Source organism: Eumetopias jubatus, unplaced genomic scaffold (genome assembly GCF_037043125.1).
Source record: "Eumetopias jubatus isolate StellerSeaLion01/CBP00866 unplaced genomic scaffold, mEumJub1_p1.0 scaffold_4, whole genome shotgun sequence".
Lineage (NCBI taxonomy): Eukaryota > Metazoa > Chordata > Mammalia > Carnivora > Otariidae > Eumetopias > Eumetopias jubatus.
In genome coordinates, this window is record NW_028274810.1 from 10,539,958 (window position 1) to 10,563,543 (window position 23,586).

The 23,586-nt window shown below is 37.2% G+C and overlaps 1 protein-coding gene across 3 annotated transcripts in view; it reads right to left on the bottom strand.

Annotated features, from left to right (window-relative positions):
• Window positions 1–23,586, bottom strand: part of SYCP1 (synaptonemal complex protein 1) — a 129,066-nt gene that overhangs the window by 77,780 nt on the left and 27,700 nt on the right. For all 3 annotated transcript variants that reach the window (XM_028102103.2, XM_028102102.2, XM_088022917.1), the window contains exons 11-14: window positions 23,226–23,334; window positions 9,741–9,835; window positions 9,058–9,242; window positions 7,609–7,676 (exon numbers count right to left, since the gene is read on the bottom strand). In XM_028102103.2, the coding sequence (XP_027957904.1) occupies window positions 7,609–7,676; window positions 9,058–9,242; window positions 9,741–9,835; window positions 23,226–23,334 (457 nt within the window). The remainder of the gene's footprint in view (window positions 1–7,608; window positions 7,677–9,057; window positions 9,243–9,740; window positions 9,836–23,225; window positions 23,335–23,586) is intronic.

Below are 23,586 nucleotides of genomic sequence, written 5' to 3' on the forward strand. Positions count from 1 at the left end.
CTTCCTCTTGTCATCAGCATTAACACATCTCCATCAGCAACAAATCTGTGAGAATTCACCCCAAATACATAAATATGTATAAAACACAAATACATATTTATATATCATATACAATTTTAAAATAGAAATACATGTATTGTGATATTCATTATAAAACATATGAAAAGCATAAAATAAATAGAAGGTCCAATATTCCCTTCTCTTATCCTAACAGAATTCTTGCTCATTCCCTCATTTTGGCAACACTGTTCTAATGATTTTATGTATTCAAATTTCCCCCCCAATATAGAGATTTCTCAAGACCATGGTACTTTACATCTTGTGTATGTTCCCACAGCACCTAAGATAATGCTAAGAAACACACATAGAACTGCTTCACAGTTCTAGAAGAATTCTTTATCCAAACTTCTCTTAATATATTGCTCTGAGATTAGAAGGAAAGATGGCGGAGGAGTAGGGGACCCTATTTCAACTGGTCCCCGGAATTGAGCTGGATATCTACCAGACCACTCTGAGCACCCACGAAACCAGCCTGAGATGTAAGAAGATCTGGACCTCTACAAACAGAATATTGCAGGCAGTTGGTTTTGAGGCACGAAGCAGGGAACCCTGATTCCGTGGGCACATATCGGAGAATAAATGGCAGCGGGAGGGTGCCTGGCCATGGGGATCCTACACTGCCGGTGAGCAACAGCCTTGCTCGCTGGGGAGGGGGCAGAGACTTGCAGACCGGTAGCGGTGGGGAAAGGACTTTAGGGCAGCCCCTGGGGTGGCAACCTGGAGCGGAGCAGCAGGGTCGCGTGGGCGAACTGGGAGCGGCTGGTGGTTTTAGAAGCACAAAGGGCAGAGACGTGCTCCGATCTGGAGGCAGGACTGGGAGCACTGCAGAGGGGCACACAACCCAGGCCACTGCAGTTTATAGCAGCACGGGCAGAAACGGAGACGGTGTGGCCTGGAGAGCTCACTGAAGACCAGATTGCGGTCTCTCTGCTCTGAGGCAGAGGGTTGGAAACGGTCTCTTCTGCTCTGACTCGCGAAAGAGACACAGAAAGCCGCCAGAGAAAGCCACCAGAGAACAAAAGCCCCCAAAACTGATTCCCGCTGAGCCCATCCCCTGCCACAGGGGAGCAGGGCAACTCTGCCCAAACAGGGTTGCCTGAGTAACAGCGTGGGCAGGCCCCTCCCACAGAAGACAGGCTGGGAAAACAAGAGGCCAGCAACCCTAAGGTCCCTAGAAAACAGGTGCATCTTGCTTGGGTTCTGGTCAATAATTTGCACTCTATACATTCCCTCAAACACCCATCAACAGAATGACTAGGAGGAGGAACCCCCAAAATAGAAAAGACTCAGAGATCATGACTTATGCTGCAGATTTACAAATGGATGCAGATATAACCAGGATGTCGGAGATGGAATTCAGGCTAGCAATTGTGAAGACAATGGCTAGAATGGAGAAATCAATTAATGGCAACATAGAGTCTCTAAGAGCAGAAATGAAAGCTGAATTGGCAGAACTTAAAAATGCTATCAATGAGATCCAATCCAATCTAGATAATCTAACAGCTAGGGTAACTGAGGCAGAAGAACGAATAAGCGACCTGGAAGACAATATAATAGATAAAAAGGGAAAAGAGAGGCCAGGGGAAAACAACGCAAAATCCAAGAAAATAGAATCAGAGAAATAAGTGACACCATGAAGCGTTCCAATGTCAGAATAATTGGAATCCCGAAGGGGGTGGAGAGAGAGAGAGGACTAAAAGATGTATTTGAGCAAATCATAGCTGAGAACTTCCCTAATCTGGGGAATGAAACAAACATTCGCGTCCTAGAGGCAGAGAGGACCCCTCCCAAGATCAAGGAAAACAGGCCAACACCCCGGCATGTAATAGTAAAACTTGCAAATCTTAAAACCAAGGAAACCATCTTAAGGGCAGTTAGGGAGAAGAGATTCCTTACGTACAGAGGGAGGAACATCAGAATAACGTCAGATCTATCCACAGAGACCTGGCAAGCCAGAAAGGCCTGGCAAGACATATTCAGGGTACTAAATGAGAAGAAGATGCAGCCAACAATACTTTATCTGGCAAGGCTGTCATTTAGAATGGATGGAGAGATGCAGAGCTTCCACGACCGGCAGAAACTGAAAGAATATGTGACCACTAAGCCGGCCCTGCAAGAAATATTAAGGGGGGTTCTATAAAAGGAGAAAGGCCCCAAGAGTCATATACAACAGAAATTGACAGGGACAATCTATAAAAACAACGCCTTCACAGGCAACATGATGACGATTAATTCCTATCTTTCAATAATCACCCTCAACATGAATGGCCTAAATGCTCCCATAAAATGGCACAGGGTTGCAGATTGGATAAAAAAGACAGGACCCATCCCTATGCTGCCTACAAGAGACCCATTTTGAACCTAAAGATACATCCAGACTGAAAGTGAAGGGATGGAGATCCATCTTCCATGCCAGCAGACCTCAAAAGAAAGCTAAGGTAGCAATTCTTATATCAGACAAATTAGATTTTTAAACTAAAGTCTGTAATTAGAGACACAGAAGGACACTATATCATTCTTAAAGGGTGGTGTTGGACACCAACAAGAAGATCTAACAATTGTAAATATCTGTGCCAACATGGGAGCAGCCATCTACATAAGCCAACTGTTAACCAAAATAGTCATATTGATAACAATACGTTAATTGTAGGAGACCTCATTACTCCACTCTCAGCAATAGACAGATCATCTAAGCAGAAAATCAACAAGGAAACAAGAGTTTTGAATGATACACTGGATCAGATGGACCTCCTAGATATTTACAGAACATTCCACCCTAAAACAACAGAATACTCATTCTTCTCAAGCGCACATGGAACTTTCTCCAGAATAGACCACATACTGGGTCACAAATCAGGTCTCAACCAATACCAAAAGATTGAGATTATTCCTTGCATATTCTCAGACCACAATGCTTTAAAACTGGAACTCAATCATAAGAAAAAATTTGGCATAAATTCAAACACTTGGAAGCTAAAGACCACTCTGCTCAAGAATGTTTGGGTCAACCAGGAAATCAAAGAAGAACTTAAACAATTCATGGAAATCAATGAGAACGAAAACACATCAGTCCAAATCCTATGGGATACTGCAAAGGCGATCCTAAGGGGGAAATACATAGCCATCCAAGCCTCACTCAAAAAAATAGAAAAATCCCGAATTCACCAACTAACTCCACACCTTAAAGAACTAGAGAAAAAGCAACAAACAATGCCTAAGTCATGCATTAGAAGAGAAATAATTAAAATTAGAGCAGAGATCAATGAATTAGAAACCAGAAACACAGTAGATCAGATCAATGAAACTAGAAGTTGGTTCTTTGAAAGAATTAATAAGATCGATAAACCACTTGCCAGACTGATCCAAAAGAAAAGAGAAAGGACCCAAATTAATAAAATTATGAATGAAAGGGGAGAGATCACGACTAACACGAAGGAAATAGAAACAATTATTAGAAACTATTATCAACAACTATATGCCAATAAACTGAGCAATCTGGATGAAATGGAGGCCTTCCTGGAAACCTATAAGCTGCCAAGACTGAAACAGGAAGAAATTGACAACCTGAATAGGCCAATAACCACTAATGAGATTGAAGCAGTGATCAAAAACCTCCCAAAAAATAAGACTCCAGGGCCTGATGGAGTCCCTGGGGAATTCTACCAAACATTCAAAGAAGAAATAATACCTATTCTACTGAAGCTGTTTCAAAAAATAGAAACAGAAGGAAAACTTCCAAACTCATTCTAGGAGGCCAGCATTACCTTAATCCCCAAACTAGGCAAAGACCCCATCAAAAAGGAGAATTTCAGACCGATATCCCTGATGAATATGGATTCCAAAATCCTCAACAAAAATCCTAGCTAATAGGATCCAACAATACTTAAAAGGATCATCCACCACGACCAAGTGGGATTTATCCCCAGGATGCAAGGGTGGTTCAACATTCGCAAATCAATCAATGTGATAGAATACATTAATAAGAGGAGGGAGAAGAACCATATGGTCCTCTCAATTCATGCAGAAAAAGCATTTGACAAAATACAACATCCTTTCCTGATTAAAACTTTTCAGAGTATAGGGATAGAGGGAACATTCCTCAAGTTCATAAAATCCATCTATGAAAAACCCACAGCGAATATCATCTTCAATGGGGAAAAGCTGAGAGCCTCTTCCTTAAGATCAGGAACAGGTCAAGGATGCACACTCTCGCCACTATTGTTCAACATAATACTAGAAGTCCTAGCAACAGCAATCAGACAACAAAAAGAAATAAAAGTATTCAAATTGGCAAAGAAGAAGTCAAACTCACTCTTTTCACAGACGACATGATACTTTATGTGGAAAACCCAAAAGACTCGACCCCCAAATTACTAGAACTCATACATCAATTCAGTAATGTGGCAGGATACAAAATCAATGCACAGAAATCAGTTGCTTTCTTATACACTAACAATGCAACTGTAAAAAGAGAAATTAGAGAAACGATTCCATTTACAATAGCACCAAAAACCATAAGATACCTCAGAATAAACCTAACCAAAGAGGTAAAGGATCTATACTCTAGGAACTACAGAACACTCATGAAAGAAATTGAAGAAGACACAAAAAGATGGAAAAATATTCCATGCTCATGGATTGGAAGAATAAGCATTGTTAAAATGTCTATGCTACCCAGAGCAATCTATACCTTCAATGCCATCCCGATCAAAATTCCAATGACATTTTTCAAAGTGCTGGAACAAACAATCCTAAAATTTGTATGGAATCAAAAAGACCCCGAATGGCCAAGAAAATGTTGAAAAAGAAAAACAAAGCTGGTGGCATCATGTTGCCCGATTTCAAGCTATATTACAAAGCTGTGATCACCAAGACAGCATGGTACTGGCACAAAAACAGACATATAGACCAATGGAATAGAATAGAGAACCCAGATATGGACCCTCAACTCTGGTCAAATAATCTTTGACAAAGCAGGAAAAAACATGCAATGGAAAAAAGACAGTCTCTTCAATAAATGGTGCTGGGAAAATTGGACAGCCACATGCAGAAGAATGAAACTCAACCATTCTCTAACACCATTCACAAAGATAAACTCAAAGTGGATGAAAGACCTCAATGTGAGATAGGAATCCATCAAAATCCTAGAGGAGAACATAGGCAGTAACCTCTTTGACATCAGCCACAGCAACTTCTTTCAAGATACATCTCCAAAGGCTAGTGAAACAAAAGCAAAAATGAACTTTTCGCACTTCATCAAGATAAAAAGCTTCTGCACAGCAAAGGAAACAGTCAACAAAACTAAGAGGCAACCCACAGAATGGGAGAAGATATTTGCAAATGACACTACAGATAAAGGGCTGGTATCCAAGATCTATAAAGAACTTCTCAAACTCAACACCCAAAAAACAAATAATCAAGTCAAAAAGTGGGCAGAAGATATGAAAAGACACTTCTCTGAAGACATATAAATGGCTAACAGACACATGAAAAAATGTTCATCATCATTAGCCATCAAGAAAATTCAAATCAAAACCACACTGAGATACCACCTTACACCAATTAGAATGGCAAAAATGGACAGAAAAAGAAACAACAAATGTTGGAGAGGTTGTGGAGAAAGGGGAACCCTCTTACACTGTTGGTGGGAATGCAAGTTGGTACAGCCACTTTGGAAAACAGTGGGGAGGTGCCTCAAAAATTTATAAATAGAACTACCCTATGACCCAGCAATTGCACTCCTGGGTATTTACCCCAAAGACAAAGATGTAGTGAAAAGAAGGGCCATATGCACCGCAATGTTCATAGCAGCAATGTCCGCAATAGCCACACTGTGGAAAGAGGCGAGATGCCCTTCAACAGATGAATGGATAAAGAAGATGTGGTCCATCTATACAATGGAATATTACTCAGCCATCAGAAAGGATGAATACCCAACTTTTACATCAACATGGATGGGACTGGAGATTATGCTAAGTGGAATAAGTCAAGCAGAGAAAGTCAATTATCATATGGTTTCACTTACTTGTGGAACATAAGGAATAGCATGGAGGACATTAGGAGAAGGAAGGGAAAAATGAAGAGGGGGAAATCGGAGGGAGAGATGAACCATGAGAGACTATGGACTCTGAGAAACAAACAGGGTTCTAGAGGGGAGGGGGGATTGGTTAGCCCGGTTATGGGTATTAAGGAGGGCACGTACTGCATAGAGCACTGGGTGTTAAAAGAAAACAATGGATCATGGATCACCACAACAAAAACTAATGATGCATTGTATGGTGACTAACATAATAAAATTAAAATATATATATATATTGCTCTGAGAAAAATCACCTTATGCATTTGATTTGTTAATTTGAAATTAAGTGTCTCTTATTGTCAGATCAGAGTGAATTATTACAAATAAATATCCATTAAAGATATTTTAAGTTATTCCTTAATATACAACATTCAATTGAAGGAAAATTTAAAAATCAGATGAAAAATGCATTTACAATCATTCTAATAGAAAATAACACCAAAGAAATTATTTATAATTGACTAGTACAATTTTGGATGCTCCAAGATTGGTCTAGCCTATAGTAGGAAATTAGGCATTGCCAAAGGAAAAGCATAAATAAGTTTCAAAAGTTCAACCAAACATCCTACCAAGACAAAATTTTTTGCAGTTATTTTAATTATACAAGCACCCAGAGCTAATAATAAAGCTAACAGAAAGTTGTATAGATAGTCTAGAAAAAAACCTGCCAATTCATGAGTTATTTTAATTTATAAAAATAATTCTTTTCAGGGCACCTGGGTGGCTCAGCTGGTTAAGCATCTAACTCTTGATTTCAGCTCAGGTTATGATCAAGCCTCATGTCAGGCTCATGCTCTGGGGGAGTCTGCTTGAGATTACCTCTCCCTCTGCCTCCTCCATCCCCGCTCTTGCACATGCTCTCTCACTCCCTCTCTTTAAAAATAAAATATAATACATATTTTTAAAATAATACTTTTCACCAAAATAAGAAAAAATGTTTTTCTATCTTTGTAATTCTCCATATCTGTACGTATCTGTAAATATGAAACATAGGAGTTATTAAGATTAGCTAATTAAAGGGTCATAAATTCACAAAATAACTACAGAATTTCTCTCTTTTGGCCATGAAATCTGTTGAATATTAACAATACCATATGACAAAACAGGATAGCATTTTACTATAAGTAGTTCATAATCTAACATGACAAATCAAGAAAATTTCAAAACTCAATTAAAATATAAGACATTTTCCACTAAGAATTATTAAGGCCTCTAACTCCTAAAATAAGAAAAACAGACTACAAACATCTCTTAGGCTCCTTACACATCTAGGTATCTATGAACTGCATAATGGAACTGAAGTCTTTCTTAAGGTTTAAATTTTCTGTCTTTGAAAAGTCAAAATAAAAATTACAAAATAATCATTATTGATAAATTACAGAGGAGAAACTATATTTTATTCTGAAATAGTTGATGGTTTTATAATTGGCTAATATTATCATGTACACACGTTATTCTCTAAATCTTACCCAGTTCACTTGATTTCTTCTGAAGCTCCATGGTGAGTATTTTCAATTGATCATCACTTTTTTCCAATCTTGTAAAATATATTAGTTTACAATGTAAAACATTATTTTAATCAGAATTCATCTAGTAACTAAAATTGGTGCAATTTAACAATATATATTCACTCAATTGTGAAACATTTTTTTTGAGTACCTACCATGCCATATAGCATAACACTTCAAAATAAGATACTGTTAATACATAGTTTTATATTAATTACATCTGCACAAAAACCTTAAAGCTTATGGTGACAACTTATCTCTTAGCTACTGATGATAATCAAATTAATGCATTCTAGAACTTTGAAAGAGATTGAATATGTAACTATTATTACATCGAATTCTGCCTTAAGAGCAATATAAATGTGAGAATTGTACAATTCACTTAATTCCTCCAGCGTTCTGCTTCCTCATCTCTAAAACTGAGGCAATTGGAATAGATGATATTTAAGGTCACTTAGAGTTTCAAAATTTGAAAATTGCTTAGTTAGATCAACCAAGAATACCTAAGATGAGCTGAGTTTTTAGAAAAGCTAGCTTTTCTTCCTCCACCACACATAAGCAGTAGAAATACTGGTCATGACTTCACAGAAAAGCTTGTTCCTCTCTTTCATTCTACCAGACTTAATTAACCCTAATGCTAATGGGACAAAAATAATCACTTAGGCCTCATAACACAGCTTTATAAATGCAAATATAAAAAAAGTGAAACAGGAGGAAGTTAATTCAAGTTTTAGACAAGCTGATCTAGAAATGCAAGTGAATATTTTATAGTTACTCATATTCATTAATTCACTAATTTAATAAAAGTGCTTGAATACCTACCTACTCTGTTCCAGGCTAGTTACTAATTTTATATATCAGAAAGGTTACAAACCCCAGTAAAATAAACCCACACCCTAGGAAGTTATTTCTATGAAGCTAATAATAATCCACAGTTTAATTAAATATGTCCTATCACTGCATCAGCACTTACGAGCTTGTCTATATAGTTTGTCTCTGTGACAAAGTATGCATGGGAACTATCCTAGAGAATACATGCTATATTTTCTCAGGATGCCTGCTTACCTAATACAAACTTTCAAAACATATTCCTACTTTTTACATTAAAAAAGAGACTTGGGGGTCGCCTGGGTGGCTCAGTCAGTTAAGCGTCTGCCTTCAGCGTGGGTCATGTTCTCAGGGTCCTGGGATCGAGCCCCACTTCGGGCTTCCTGCTCTGCAGGGAGTCTGCTTCTCCCTCTCCCTCTACCCCTCTCCCCACAAGCTCACTCTTTCTCTCTCAAATAAAATCTTTAAAAAAATAGAGAGGGACTTGGTTACAGATGTTCTAGGAAGTCAGTTGACAATGGAGAGAAAATGCAATGAATATTGCAAATAAGTTGTTTTTATTCAGGTAAAAAGTATTTTTACCTTTGCTGTTCTGTTGTCAATAATTCTTTCAAGTTGCAGATAGAAGTTTTAAGTTCAGTAACCACAAAAGAATGAGCAGTTTTAGCTTTATTAAATTCTTCCATTTGAGCTTCTTTTTCTGCAGTGAGCTGACAGATTTTTTTTGTTGCTACCTGTAAATCTTCCTCTAAAGTCTTTTGAGTACTCTAAATGAAATAAAGTACAAAACAAATGATATAATCCAAGGGCCTTAAGAAAAAAAAAAAAACACAACTTATCTGCTTCTGTAATTTGCTGTCTCTCCCTCTCTCCTTATTCTATCACTCCATCCCCCACCCCACCCCCTGGCCAATCCAGAATGCCCATTCAATACTATTTCAATTCACCATTCTCCCAAAGCCAATCTATAGTCCCAACCTCCCAATGGAGTCTTCCTTGCCCATAGTGGTCTTTCAATTTTTAGAACTACTGTAGTAATTTTTGCCTGAATCTCTGCTGGTACCTAGCATGATCTTGTATTTTAGTTATACTTTTGACATGTTTTTATCCAATGTTTTTAATTAAACTATAAGCATTTTGTATATTGGGATTTTATCTTCTCTATTTGAAGTTCTGGGTCCTTGTACATAGTATTAGCATTCAGTAAATATCTCTTGATTCATAATGTGAGGCTTATCACACACTAATCAGTTTTTATATCATACCACACTTCTTTGCAAAGACATTTTAATATCTTCTAGTTCTGATGTCAAACGATCCTGCTTCTCATGTGATTCTTTTAAGTTTTCATTCTGTAATTCTAAAAAGGAGAGTTGTAGATTGGTAGTACTTAATAAAAAATACATACCAAGAAAGCAAATTATTTGTTACAATTACTTTTTTTCTCCATGAGATACTCTAAAATGAAGTATAATTATGCAAATATAGACGCACTGATATTGGTTATCTTCTATTTTTATTGACTTTTCAAGATTATTATCTCCCCAGCACTCGACAGTGAATATATGAGGATTTTGGGTACTACATTTTTAATAATAGCTAAACATTGGAAACAATCGAAATATTCAACAGGAGATAAATTACAATGGTACATACACACAACAGCATACCATGTAGCCACTATAAATGATAGACTTTATTAATCACTGATTTGGATATTTATTCACAAAACATCACATAACAAAAAGGGCAAGTTTAAATGGTATTTATATAAACAGTGCATGTGAAAGGAAACAATACGCACACAAAAATATTACAAGTAATTTATCTCCTAACAGTGAAATTATTCCATATTTTATTTTCATCATTGCCCATCTTGAGTTTCAGATTTTTCTAGAATCATGATCTCAGACTTGTGAGATCAAGCCTGGCATTGGGCTCCACACCCAGTGCAGAGTCTGCTTGAGATTCTCTCTCCCTCTCCTTTTGCCCCTCCTGCTCATTTTCTCTCTCCCTCTCTTTCTCAAATAAATAAGTCTTTAAATAAAATATTATATTCATATGCTGAAATATTATGGAAAAAAGCTTTTTAATCTATAGCTAATTTATTAAATACTAAGTGTTAGGTACTAGTCTATGTGCTTTATGTGTATATGTGCATTCACTTTTAAACATTATAAAAACAGTAGGACAAAAAAAAGAAGTTCATGCTCTCTTTCCTGGGTTCAAATTATTCTATGTCCTCTTACTAGCTACCTAACCTTGGGCATGATACTTAACCAGTATTCACTTTTCTCAACTGGAAAAAGAGAATAATGATAGCTACTCATATCTTGAAGGATTGCTATTAGGATCAAACAAAATAATGCAACTTAAAATGTTTAATGACAGTGTCTAGTATATAGTCAATAAATGTTAAAGATTATTATGACAATGATAATGATGGTGTATACTAGAAATTGGATCTTGAAATTCATGGTATTTACAATGTAATTGGGCAAGCAGACAAATAATCAATGATAAGTGATGACGGGCACTTACTCAGAAATTCTGGAAATATAGAGAGGGGCACCGAAGCCAAAAAGGGTCAATAGAAGTCAGAGGTGAGGAGAGACAGACATAGAGAGGGAAAGTTCAAGGAAGGCTTCCAGAAAGTGTCAGCTCATTTCGAATATTTGAAAGCCAGTAAGAATTAACAAGAGTAAGTGGGAGTTGGGAGAAAAAAAGAATATCACAGGTGAAAGAGCATGTACAAAGACAAAAATGGAGGAGACAAGATGACATTCTGGGCTCTAAAGGAAATTTATTTCAGTAGCATGAAACTTAAAGTATGAGGGAGGAATCAAAGCAGATATGACTGGAAAGATAATAAGGACAAGATCATAACAGGATTTATATGACTTGCTAAAAGTATATGGCTCATAAGTCATAAAGACCATGAAAAATGATGAAGATGTTAAGCAACAAAATGATGTTTCAGGTTTGTATTTTTAAAAGTTCCATTCTGAAAATCTGTGCAGAAATGAAAGGGTAAGTGGTCCACTTCTACTGTCAAATGCTCTACCACTGAGCTCCAGACTCTCAGCCAGGAGTCTGCTTGAGATCCCCCCTTCCTCCCCCCCACTCCTCCCCCTGCTCATGCTCTCACTAAAATAAATAAAATTTTTTTAAAAAAATTATATGCTCTCTACCATATGATCCAGCAATTGCACTACTGGGTATTTACCCCAAAGATACAAATGTAGGGACCTGAAGGGGTACGTGCACCCCAATGTTTATAGCAGCAATGTCCACAATAGCCAAACTGTGGAAAGAGCCAAGATGTCCATCGACAGATGAAAGGATAAAGAAGATGTGGTATATATACACAACGGAATATTATGCAGCCATCAAAAGGAATGAGATCTTGCCATTTGCAACGACGTGGATGACACTGGAGGGTGTTATGCTTAGTGAAATAAGTCAATCAGAGAAAGACATGTATCATATGACCTCACTGATATGAGGAATTCTTAATCTCAGGAAACAAACTGAGTGTTACTGGAGTGGTTGGGGGTGGGAGGGATGGGGTGACTGGGTGATAGACATTGGGGAGGGTATGTGCTACCGTGAGCACTGTGAATTGTGCAAGACTGTTGAACCACAGATCTGTACTTCTGAAACAAATAACGCAACATATTTTAAGAAAAAAGAAAAAGAAGAAGATAACAGGAGAGGAAGAATGAAGGGGAGTAAGTCGGAGGGGGAGACGAACCATGAGAGATGATGGACTCTGAAAAACAAACTGAGGGTTCTAGAGGGGAAGGAGGGTAGGGGGATGGGTTAGCCTGGTGATGGGTATTAAAGAGGGCACATTCTGCATGGAGCACTGGGTGTTATGAACAAACAATGAATCATGGAACACTACATCAAAAACTAATAATGTAATATATGGTGATTAACATAATAAAAAAATTAAAAAAAAATTATATGCTCTCTATAAGAGACTAACTTTAGACCTAAGGACACATACAGACTAAAAGTAAAGGGATGGAAGAATGTGTCATGCAAATGGAAGTGAAAAAATAAAAATAAAAAAAAAAAGCCTGGGTAGCAATACATATATCAGACAAAACAGACTTCAAAACAAAGACTATGGCAAAAAAACAAAGAAGGACACTTGTGATGAGCACTGGGTGTTGTATGTGATGAAGCACTAAATTCTACACCTCAAACTATTACACTTTATTTTAACTAACTTGAATTTAAATAAAAATTTGGAGAATTCAAAAGAAAAAAAGGACAATACATAATAATAAAGGGATTAATCTAACATGACAACAGAGTAATTGAAAATTTCTGCACACCCAACATAAGAGAACCTAAATACAAAAAGCAAAGACTAACAGACATAAAGGTAGAAACTGACAGTAATATAACATTAGGGGCTTTAACACCTCACTTACATCAGTGGAGAGATCATACAGACAGAAAATCAATGAGGAAACAGTGGCTTTGAATGAATATTAGATCAGTGTACCTAACAGGCATACACAGAACATTCCATCCAAAAACAGCAGAGTTCACATTTTTTTCAAGTGCACATGGAACATTCTCCAGGACAGATCACATGGTAGGCCACAAAACAATTTTCAATAAATTTAAGAAGACTGAAATCATATCAATCATCTTTTCTGAACACAATGATATGAAACTAACAATTACAAGGAAAAACATCTGGAAAGAACACAAAAACAATGAAACTAATAAGTTACATGCTACCAAACAACAAATTGATTAATAAAGAAATCAAAGGAGGGCGCCTGGGTGGCTCAGTCATTAAGTGTCTGCCTTCGGCTCAGGTCATGATCCCACGGTCCTGGGATCAAGCCCCGCATCGGGCTCCCTGCTCCACAGGAAGCCTGCTTCTCCCTCTAACAGTCCCCCTGCTTGTGTTCCCTCTCTTGCTGTGTCTCTCTTTGTCAAAAAATAAATAAAATCTTAAAAAAAAAAAAATCAAAGGAAAAATAAAAAAAAACAAATCAAAGAGTAAATCAAAAAATACATAATGAAAATGAAAACACAACAGTCCAGGAAGTTGAGGGAAGATGGCAGAAGAGTAGGGAACCCTTGTTTCATCTGGTCCCTTGAATTCAGCTAAATCTCTATCAAATCATTCTGAACACCTGTGAATTCAACCTGAGCTCTAAGAAAAGAATCACTGTAATTCTACAAATAAAAAAGCAACTTTTTGAAAGGTAGGAGGTACAGAGAAGTGAATCTGTAGGGATATATCAGAAGATAAACTGGGGGGTTGGGAGCCTTGGTAATCTGACTACCAGAAAGTGATATAACAGCAGGGCACAAAATCGGAACTCTTAGAAGTCTGCTCTGGTGAGGGACATCCCTGCCTGAAAGGTGCTCAGGTGGTGAAGCAGGACAGAATCCTAGGTAGGACAGTGTGGTCTCAGGACCCCAGGGTCACAAAAAGAGCAGGGGTGCCTGAGTGCAGCAGAGTTCCCAAGCATTGGAGCAGGAAGCTGGCTACAATCAGTGAGCCCAGGAGTGGGCTCTCAGCTCAGTGCTGCCATAAACCACAAACCCCAGCACAAGTGGGCCACCATTCTCCAAGCAGGGAGACCCAGCAAGCAGCAGAACCACAGGGAGATCCTCCTCCTTCCCCCAGGGAGGAGCGACTGGGGTGCGCACTGCAGGAGTCTGCAGAATTTGGCCTCACACAAAAGTGATTGCTTTTCCCTGAGGGTGCACTGAAGAGTGGGGGTCGGGATCTTTCAGCTCCAGGGCTGGCGATCAGGAAGCCGCCATTTTTACTTTCATCCTCTAAAGTGGCACAGGAAGCCTTCAGGGAATAAAAGCCACATAGAGCAACGTGAAGCAGCTTACCCTGAGCCCCACCTCCTGGCAAGGACAGTGCAACTCCGCCCAGGCACAGACACCTGAGAATCAGTGCAACAGGCCCCTCCCCAAGAAGGCCAGCAGGAACATCAGGCTAATACCAAGTTTACAGATCACACAGAACTGAAAAACTCCAGCACAAGGGGAAAATAGTATATAGAATTTGAGGTTTTTTTCCTCATGATTCTTTAGTCTTTCAGTTTAATTTTTTTTCTGTTTTTCCTTTTCAACTAGTTTATTTTATCAACTCTTTTTAAGTCTTTTTTTAATTTTCATTTTTACATTTATATTTTATAAATATATTCATTTTTGGCTTCTTTCACTGTATCCAATTTTATTTTTGTACATATATATACACAAGTTTTTCTTTCTTTACAATTTTGGGATCTAGTGTCTTCTAACAAACCAAAATGCACCCAGAACCAAGTGTATCATCCTGTTCTGTCCACCTGTTAGATTATATTCTTTTTTCCCTTTTTTTTCTTTTTTGGTTTCTGATCTCTTCTGATTTGTCTACTGTATATTTTGCTGGGGCTGTGGTGATATTTTTTATTTTGTTCTCTCATTCCTCTATTCTTCTTTGGACAAAATGACTAGAAAAAGAAATTCATAACAAAAGAAAGAACCAGAGATAATACCCTCTCCCATAGATTTAATCAACATGGATATAAGTAAGACACTGGACCTAGAATTCAGAATAACGATTATGAAGATGCTAGCCAGGGTTGAAAAAAGCATAAAAGACACTAGAGAATCCCTTAGTGCAGAAATAAAATCTTATCAGGCCAAAATTAAAAATGCTTTAAGTGAGATACAGTCTAAAATGGATGCTCTAACGGTTAGGCAGAAGAGTCAGTGACATAGAAAACAAAATGATGGAAAGGAAGCTGAGGAAAAGAGGGAAAAACAACTGGATAATGAGGGGAGGCTTCTAGAAATCAGTGATACCATAAAGCAAAACAATAGTAGAATAATTGGGGTCCCAAAGGAAGAGGAAAGAGAAAGAGTGACAGAAAATATATGTGAGCAAATCATAGTTAAGAACTTCCCTAATCCAGGGAAGGAAACAGGCATTCAAGTCCAGGTGGCACAGAGAACCCCCATCAAAATCAATAAAAATAGATCAACACCCCGACATATAACAGTGAAGCCTGCAAATTTCAGAGTTTAAGAGAAAATCCTGAAACCAGCTAGAGACAAGAGGTGGTTAACCTACAAGTGTAGAAACATTAGACGGGCAGCAGACCTATTCACAGAGACCTGGAAGGCCAGAAAGGACTGGCATGATATATTCAGAGTATTAAATGAGAAAAACATGCAGCCAAGGCTGTCGTTCAGAATGGAAGGAGAGATAAAAGAGCTTCTAGGACAAACAGAAACTAAAAAAAATTTGTGATCACTAAACCAGCCTTATGAGAAATATTAAAGGGAATTCTGTAAGTGAAGAGAGAGCCCAAAAGTAACACAGACCAGAAAGGAACAGAAACCATGGGAGACTCTAGACTCTGGGAAACAAACTGAGGGTTACAGAAGCGGGGGGGGGGAGTTGGGGTACCCAGGAGGGCACCTGTTGTGATGAACACTGGGTGTTATACACAACTAATGAATCGTTGGACACTACACCAAAAACTAATGGAAAAAAGACTGTTTTTCCATTGGATGTTCTTTCCTGCTTTGTCAAAGATTAGTTGACCATAGAGTTGAGGGTTCATTTCTGGGTTCTCTATTCTGTTCTATTGGTCTATGTGTCTGTTTTAGTGTCAGTGCCCTTCAACAAATGGTGCTGGGAAAATTGGACAGCCACATATAGAAAAATGGAACTGAACCATTTTCTTACACCATACAAAGATAAACTCAAAATAGATGAAAGACCTAAATGTGAGACAAGAATCCATCAAAATCCTAGAAGAGAACATAGGCAGCAACCTCTTTGATCTCAGCTGCAACAAATTCTTCCTAGACACATCTCCAAAAGCAAGGGAAACAAAAGCAAAAATGAACTATTGGGACTTCATCAAGATAAAAAGCTTTTGCACAGCAAAGGAAACAGTCAACAAAACTAAAAGGCAGCCTATGGATGGGAGAAAATATTTGCAAATGACATATCATATAAAAGGCTAGTAGCCAAGATCTACAAAGAACTTATCAAATCAACACCCAAAAAAACAAATAATCCAGTCAAGAAATGGGCAGAAAACATGAACAGATACTTATTCAGAGAAGACATGCAAATGGCCAACAGACACATGAAAAAACGCTCTACGTCACTTGGCATCAGGGAAATACAAATTAAAACCACAATGAGATACCATTCAGAATGAATAAAATCAACAAGTCAGGAAACAACAAATGTTTGTGAGGATGTGGAAAAAGGGGAACCCTCTTACACTGTTGGTGGGAATACAAGCTGGTGCAGCCATTCTGGAAAATAGTATGGAGGTTCCTCAAGAAGCTAAAAATAGAGCTACCCTATGACCCACAAATTGCACTACTAGGTATTTACCCCAAGGACACAAATGTAGTGATCCGAAGGGGCACCCACACCCCAATGTTCATAGCAGCAATGTCCACAATAGCCAAACTGTGGAAAGAGCCAAGATATCCATGGACAGATGAATGGATAAAGAAGTGGTGTGTATACACACACACACACACACACACACACACACACACAATGGAATGTTACTCAGCCATCAGAAAGGATGAAATCTTATCATTTGCATCAACATGGTTGGAACTGGAGGGTATTATGCTGAATGCAATAAGTCAATCAGAGAAAGACAATTATCATATGGTTTCAGTCATATGAGGAATATAAGAAACAGTGCAGAGGATCAAAAGGGAAGGGAGGGAAAAAAGGAATGGGAAGAAATCAGAGAGGGAAACAAACCATGAGAGACTCATAACTATGAGGAAGAAACAGAGTTGCTGGAGGGGAGGTGGGTGGAAGGATGGGGTAACTAGGTGACCAGCATTAAGGAAGACATGTGATGAGCACTGGGTGTTCTATGCAAGTGATGAATTACTGAACTCTACATCTGAAACCAATGATGTACTATATGTTGGCTAATTGAAGATAAATTAAAAAAAAAACAACACACAACAATCCAAAATCTTTGGGACAAAAGCAGTTCTATGAGGGAAGTTCATAGCAATACAGGCCTACCTCAAGAAACAAACAAATAAACAAACAAAAATCAAGGTGCCTGGGTGGCTCAGTCAGTTGAGCATCCAACTCTTGGTTCCAGCTCCAGTCATGATCTCAGTGTCATGGGAATGAGCCCAGCATTGGGTTCCACTCTCACCATGGAGTCTACTTAGGATTCTCTCTTTCCCTCTTCCTCTGCCCTTACCCCCACTGCACTCTCTCTTTCTAAAATAAATAAATTTTTAAAAAAAATCTCAAATAAACAACCTAACCTAACACCTAAAGGAGCTAGAAAGAAAGTACAAAGCCTACAGCCAGTAGAAGGAAGGATATAATAAAGATTAAAGCAGAAATAATGAAATAGAGCCTTAAAAAAAAAAAAACAATAGAAATGTCAATGAAACCAAGAGCTAGTTTTTTGAAAAGATATGAAATTGACAAACCTTTACCCTGACTCAAGAAAAAAAGATAGAGGACTCAAATAAAATCAGAAATGAAAGAATAGAAATAACAACACCATGAAATACAATAGATTATAAGAGAATATTATGAAAAATTATATGCCAACAAATTGGACAACCTAAAAGATGCAGATAAATTCTTTTAAAAAAATCTTCACAGAATTGATCAGGAATAGAAATTTTGAACATACTGAATATTAGCAATGAAATTGAATCAGTAAACAAAAAACTCCCAACAAACAAAAGTCCAGGACCAGATGGCTTCACAGGTGAATCTACCAAACATTTAAAGATCAGTTAATACCTCTTCTCAAACCATTCCAAAAAATAGAAAAGGAAATCTTCAAAATTCATTCTATGAGACCACCAATACCCTGATACTGAAACCTGATAAAGACACCACAAAACAAGATAACTGCAGGCCAATATCTCTGATGAACATAGATGCAAAAATCCTCAAAAAATATTAGCAAACTAAATCTAACAATACCTTTAAAAAGTCATTCACCATGATCAAGTGGGATTTATTCTTGGTATGCAAGAGTGGTTCAATATTCACAAATCAATCAATGTGACTGCACCACATCGATAGGAGAAAGGATAAAAACCATATGATCACTTCAGTAGATGCCGAAAAAGCTTCTGACAAAGTACAAGAGCCATTTATGATAAAAGCCCTCAACACAGTAGGTTTAAAGGGAACATACCTCAACATCATAAAGGCCATATATGAAAAACCCACAGCTTACATCATACTTAAGGGTGAAAACCTGAAATGAAAGCTTTTCCTAGAAGATCAGAAACAAGATAAGGACATCCACTCACTACTTTTATTCAACATAGTACTAGAAGCCCTAGCCACAGCAAGCAGACAACAAAAAGAAATAAAAAGCTTCCAAATTGGTCAGAAAGAAGCAAAACTTTCACTATTTGCAGATGACGTGATACTATAGATAGAAAAAAACCCTGAAGACTCCACCAAAAAACCACTAGAACGGATAAATTAATTCAGTAAGGTCACAGGATACAAAATACACAGAAATCAGTTTCATTTCTATATACTAGTAATAAAGTAGCAGAAAGAGAAATTAAGAAAGCAACCCATTTACAATTGCACCAAAAAGAATAAAATACCAAAGAATAACTTTAACCAAGAAGGGGAAAGATCTGTACTCCAAACCTATAACACACTGACGAAAGATACTGAGGAGGATACAAACAAAAGACATTCCATGCTCCTGGACTAGTAGAACTAATATTGGTAAAACATCCATACTACCCAAAGTAATCTATATAGTCAATGTAATTCCTATCAAAATACCAACAGTATTTTTAACAGAACTAGAACAAAAAATTCTAAAATTTGAATGAAACCACAAAGACCCTGAATAGCCAAAGCAATCTTGAAAAAGAACACAACCCAGATCTCAAGATACACTACAAAACTGTAGTAATCAAAATAGTATGGTACTGGGACAAAAATAGACACATAGATCAATGGAACATAAGAGAACCCAGAAATAAACCCACATATATATATTCAATTAATCTACAACAAAGGAGGCAAGAATATATAATGGGAAAAATCTCTTCAATAAATGGTGCTGGGAAACTGAACATCACACACTGGGAAACTGAACATCAACATTTAAAAGAATGAAACTGGACCACTTTCTTACACTATACACAAAAATAAATACAAAATGGATTAAAGACTTAAATGTGAGACTTGACACCATAAAATTCCTAAGGGAAAATATAGGCAGTAACCTCTTGGGGTTTGTCCTCAGCAACGTATCTTTTTAATTTATTTTTATTTTTTAAATTAGTTTCGGAGATAGAATTTAGTGATTCATCAGTTGCATATAACACCCAGTGCTCATTACATCAAGTGACCTCCTTAATGTCCATCCCTTCCCCCAACCCACCCCTCCCCTTCAGCAACCCTCAGTTTCCTAGATTTCAGCGTCTTATGGTTTGCCTCCCTCTCAATTTTCTTCTTCTTTTTCCTTCCTTTCCCCTATGTTCACCTGTTTTATTTCTTAAAGTCCACATAAAAGTGAATTCATATGGTATTTGTCTTTCTCTGACTGACTTATTTCACTTAGCATAATACCGTCTAGTTCCATCCACATTATCTCAGCAACATATTTATGCATATATCTCCTTAGGCAAGGGAAGCAAAAGCAAAAATAAACTACTGGGACTACACCAAAATAAAAAGCTTTTGCACAGCAAAGGAAACCATGAATAAAACAAAAAGGCAACCTACTGAATGGGAGAAGATATCTGCCAATGACATGTCCAGTGAAGGGTTAATATCCAAAATTATAAAGAAGTTAAACAGTTCAATACCAAAATAAATAAACAATCCACTTAAAAAATGAGTAGAGGACCTGGGGCACTTGGGTGGCTCAGTCAGTTGAGCATCTATTAGTTTCAGCTCAGGTTATGATCTCAGGATCTTGAGACTGAGTTCCAAGTTGGGCTCAGTGCTCAGTGTGGAGTCTGCTTAAGACTCTTTCCCTCTCCCTTCCCCTCTGGTCCTCCTCCCCTCACTCATTTTCTCATAAATTAGATAGATAAATAATTTTTTTAAACGAGCACAGGAGGGTCCTCCCCTCACTCATTTTCTCATAAATTAGATAGACAAAGTATTTTTTTAAATGAGCACAGGAGCAGTGTTTATAATAACGCTGCATATTATACTCAGTCGTTAAGTATCTGCCTTTGGCTCAGGTCATGATCCCAGGGTCCTGGGATCAAGCCCCATGCCAGGCTCCCTGCTCTGCAGGAAGCCTGCTTCTCCCCATCCCGGCCCCCCTGCTTGTGTTCCCTCTTTCACTGTCTTTCTCTGTCAAATAAATAAAATCTTAAAAAGAAAAATGAGCACAGGACCTGAATAGACATTTTTCCAAAAAAGACATACAGACCGACAGACACATGAAAAGATGCTCAACATCACTAATCATCAGGGAAATGCAAATCAAAACCACAATGAGGTATCACCTCACACCTGTCAGAATGGCTAGAATCAAAATGACAACAAATAACAAGTGTTGGCAAGGATATGGAGAAAAGGAAACCCTCATGCACTGTTGCTGAGAATGTAAACTGGTGCAAACACTGGAAAGTAGTATAAATATTCCACCAAAAGTTAAAGACAGCATTACCATAAAATCCAGCAATTCCACTTCTGGATATATACCCGAAGAAAACAAAAACACTAATTCAAACATATATGCACCCCTATGTTTATTGCAGCATTGTTTACAATAGCCAAGATATGGAATTAACCCAAGGGACCATCAATAGATGAATGGATAAGGAGGATGTGATATGTGTGTGTGTGTGTGTGTGTGTGTGTGTGTGTGTGTGTGTGTATAGGAATATTACTCAGCCATACAAAAAAGAATGAGATCTTGCCATGTGTGACAACATGGATGGACCTAGAGGGTATTATACTAAATGAAATAAAGTCAGACACAGAAAGACAAATACCATATGATTTCACATGTATGTAGAATCCAAAATACAAGACAAGCAAACAAAAAACAGACTATTAAATACAGATAACAAACTCAATGGTTGCTAGAGGGGAGGTGGGTGAAATAAAGGGGATTAAGAAGTACAAACTTCCAGTTATAAAACAAGTCATGGAGATGAAAAGAATAGCATAGAAAATATAATCAATCATATTGTAGTAATGTTGTTTGGTGACTACACTTATGGTGAGCACTGAGTAATGTATAAAATTATTGAATCATTATACTGTACATCTGAACCATAACACTGCATATTATACTTTAATAAAAATAAAAACATACAGTATGTACAGAAAGACAGAATTTAATCAGAGAATTAGAATTTGAAAAAATAATAAAATGGCTATTTTAGGAGGAAAAAAATATGATTAATCCAAAATTAAGAATTCCGTAGATGGGTTTAAAAGCAAATTAGACACAGCAGAAGGCAGGATTAGGAAACAGATGGATAGATCTCCAAAATGAAAGAAGAATAAAAGATACACATGGGACACAATAAAAAGTAACTTAAATGAATACATTTCACTGCTTATGAGTCTGCAGAATCACACAGACTTATTGCCAGTAAATTATTTCCAGTTTTATATGATAAGATTAAATATCCATTCATCCTAACAACTATGTACATAGCAATATGCTGGGCCCTGAGTTGCACAGATATTTAATGAGACAGAGTCCCTGCCTGTAAGACACCCATAGTCACAGATGATTAATGACTAAGCCATTCTTTAGAATAAGGAGCTCACTGGAATTTAGGCAAAATATTTGGAGTGGAGGTAAGAGGCTCCTCCTTTTGGGTAGAGGAAGTAGCCAAAAGTATCATGGTGACATAGGAAGAATATAAAATACAGAGGAAGTTAATTTTAGTATATATTAATGATAGTAAGAGAAAATGAGCGACATAGTTTCACAGGAACTAGATAATTATTTGTCATGTGAAAAAGAGAATGTTTTTAAGACAAAAGTGACAAATATCACAAAATCCGTATGTTGTTCTGAAAGGTGCACAGTGTTTCACAAGTGTATTATGCCTTCCAAGTGCCTTAAACAAGTTTGAAAAATATTAAGATAGTCTAAACATGACATTCAAGATTCTTCATAATCTGATCCAATTGTTCTTTTCCAGTCTCATTTACTGAGTTCTCTAACATAAAAACACACCGATCAGTGTTTCAAATATACCCTAACTTTGACAGTTCTAAGACTTGCACAAGGCATTTCTTCTTGCCTACATCCTCCCTTCCAATTCACTGTCTAGTAAAACTTTAATGATCAAAGGTTTAGTTCAACAAGCAATTTTCCCTAATGCCTTTCCAAATGTCTTGCTCCAGGAATACTCCCTCTTTAGTGTTCCCAGTGTATTCAGTCATTCAGGAAATATTTATTGAGTGTCCTGTGTGCCAGGCACTGTTCTAGGCACTTGGAATGCATCAGTAAACAAAAGAAAAAAGATCCCTGTTTTCTTGGAGCATTTTGTTGAAACCCTGAAGGGGAGAGTATGGAAAAGTGAAAAGAAGAGCACATGTACAATGAAAATCTCCCTAAGTGACTCTATTACGCCCTCCTCCAACTGATCCAATCCAGGTTGAGAATTATAGCACTGGAAAGCATTATAACAATTTATAATGAAAGCCAAAATTTAAAATATAATAAGAGTAATACATAAGATACATTGTTATATTTTCTTATGTAAATTCTTACTTGTCTTTTCCTCTAATTGATTAACTTTATCTCTGGATTCCTCTAGCAGAAATATTAAATCTTTCATTTTATTTTCTTTCTCAGTATTTTGGAGCAATAGCAGTGATACCTAAAATGAAATATTTAAGTAATACATTAGAGATATGAAAAATTACATATGACACCTTAGTATTTACCACCACCTATGATTTTATGTACTTGTTTATATGCTTTTCAGCTGGTTGTGCCAGGGCATTTAGTACATGCTTGCACAATGTTCATTCATTCAATAAATGTTTAAACTAATATGATCTACCCAATGTTATAATGTTCATTTTAAGTTAGAACTTAGAAGATATATAATAAAATCTATTGTTTCATT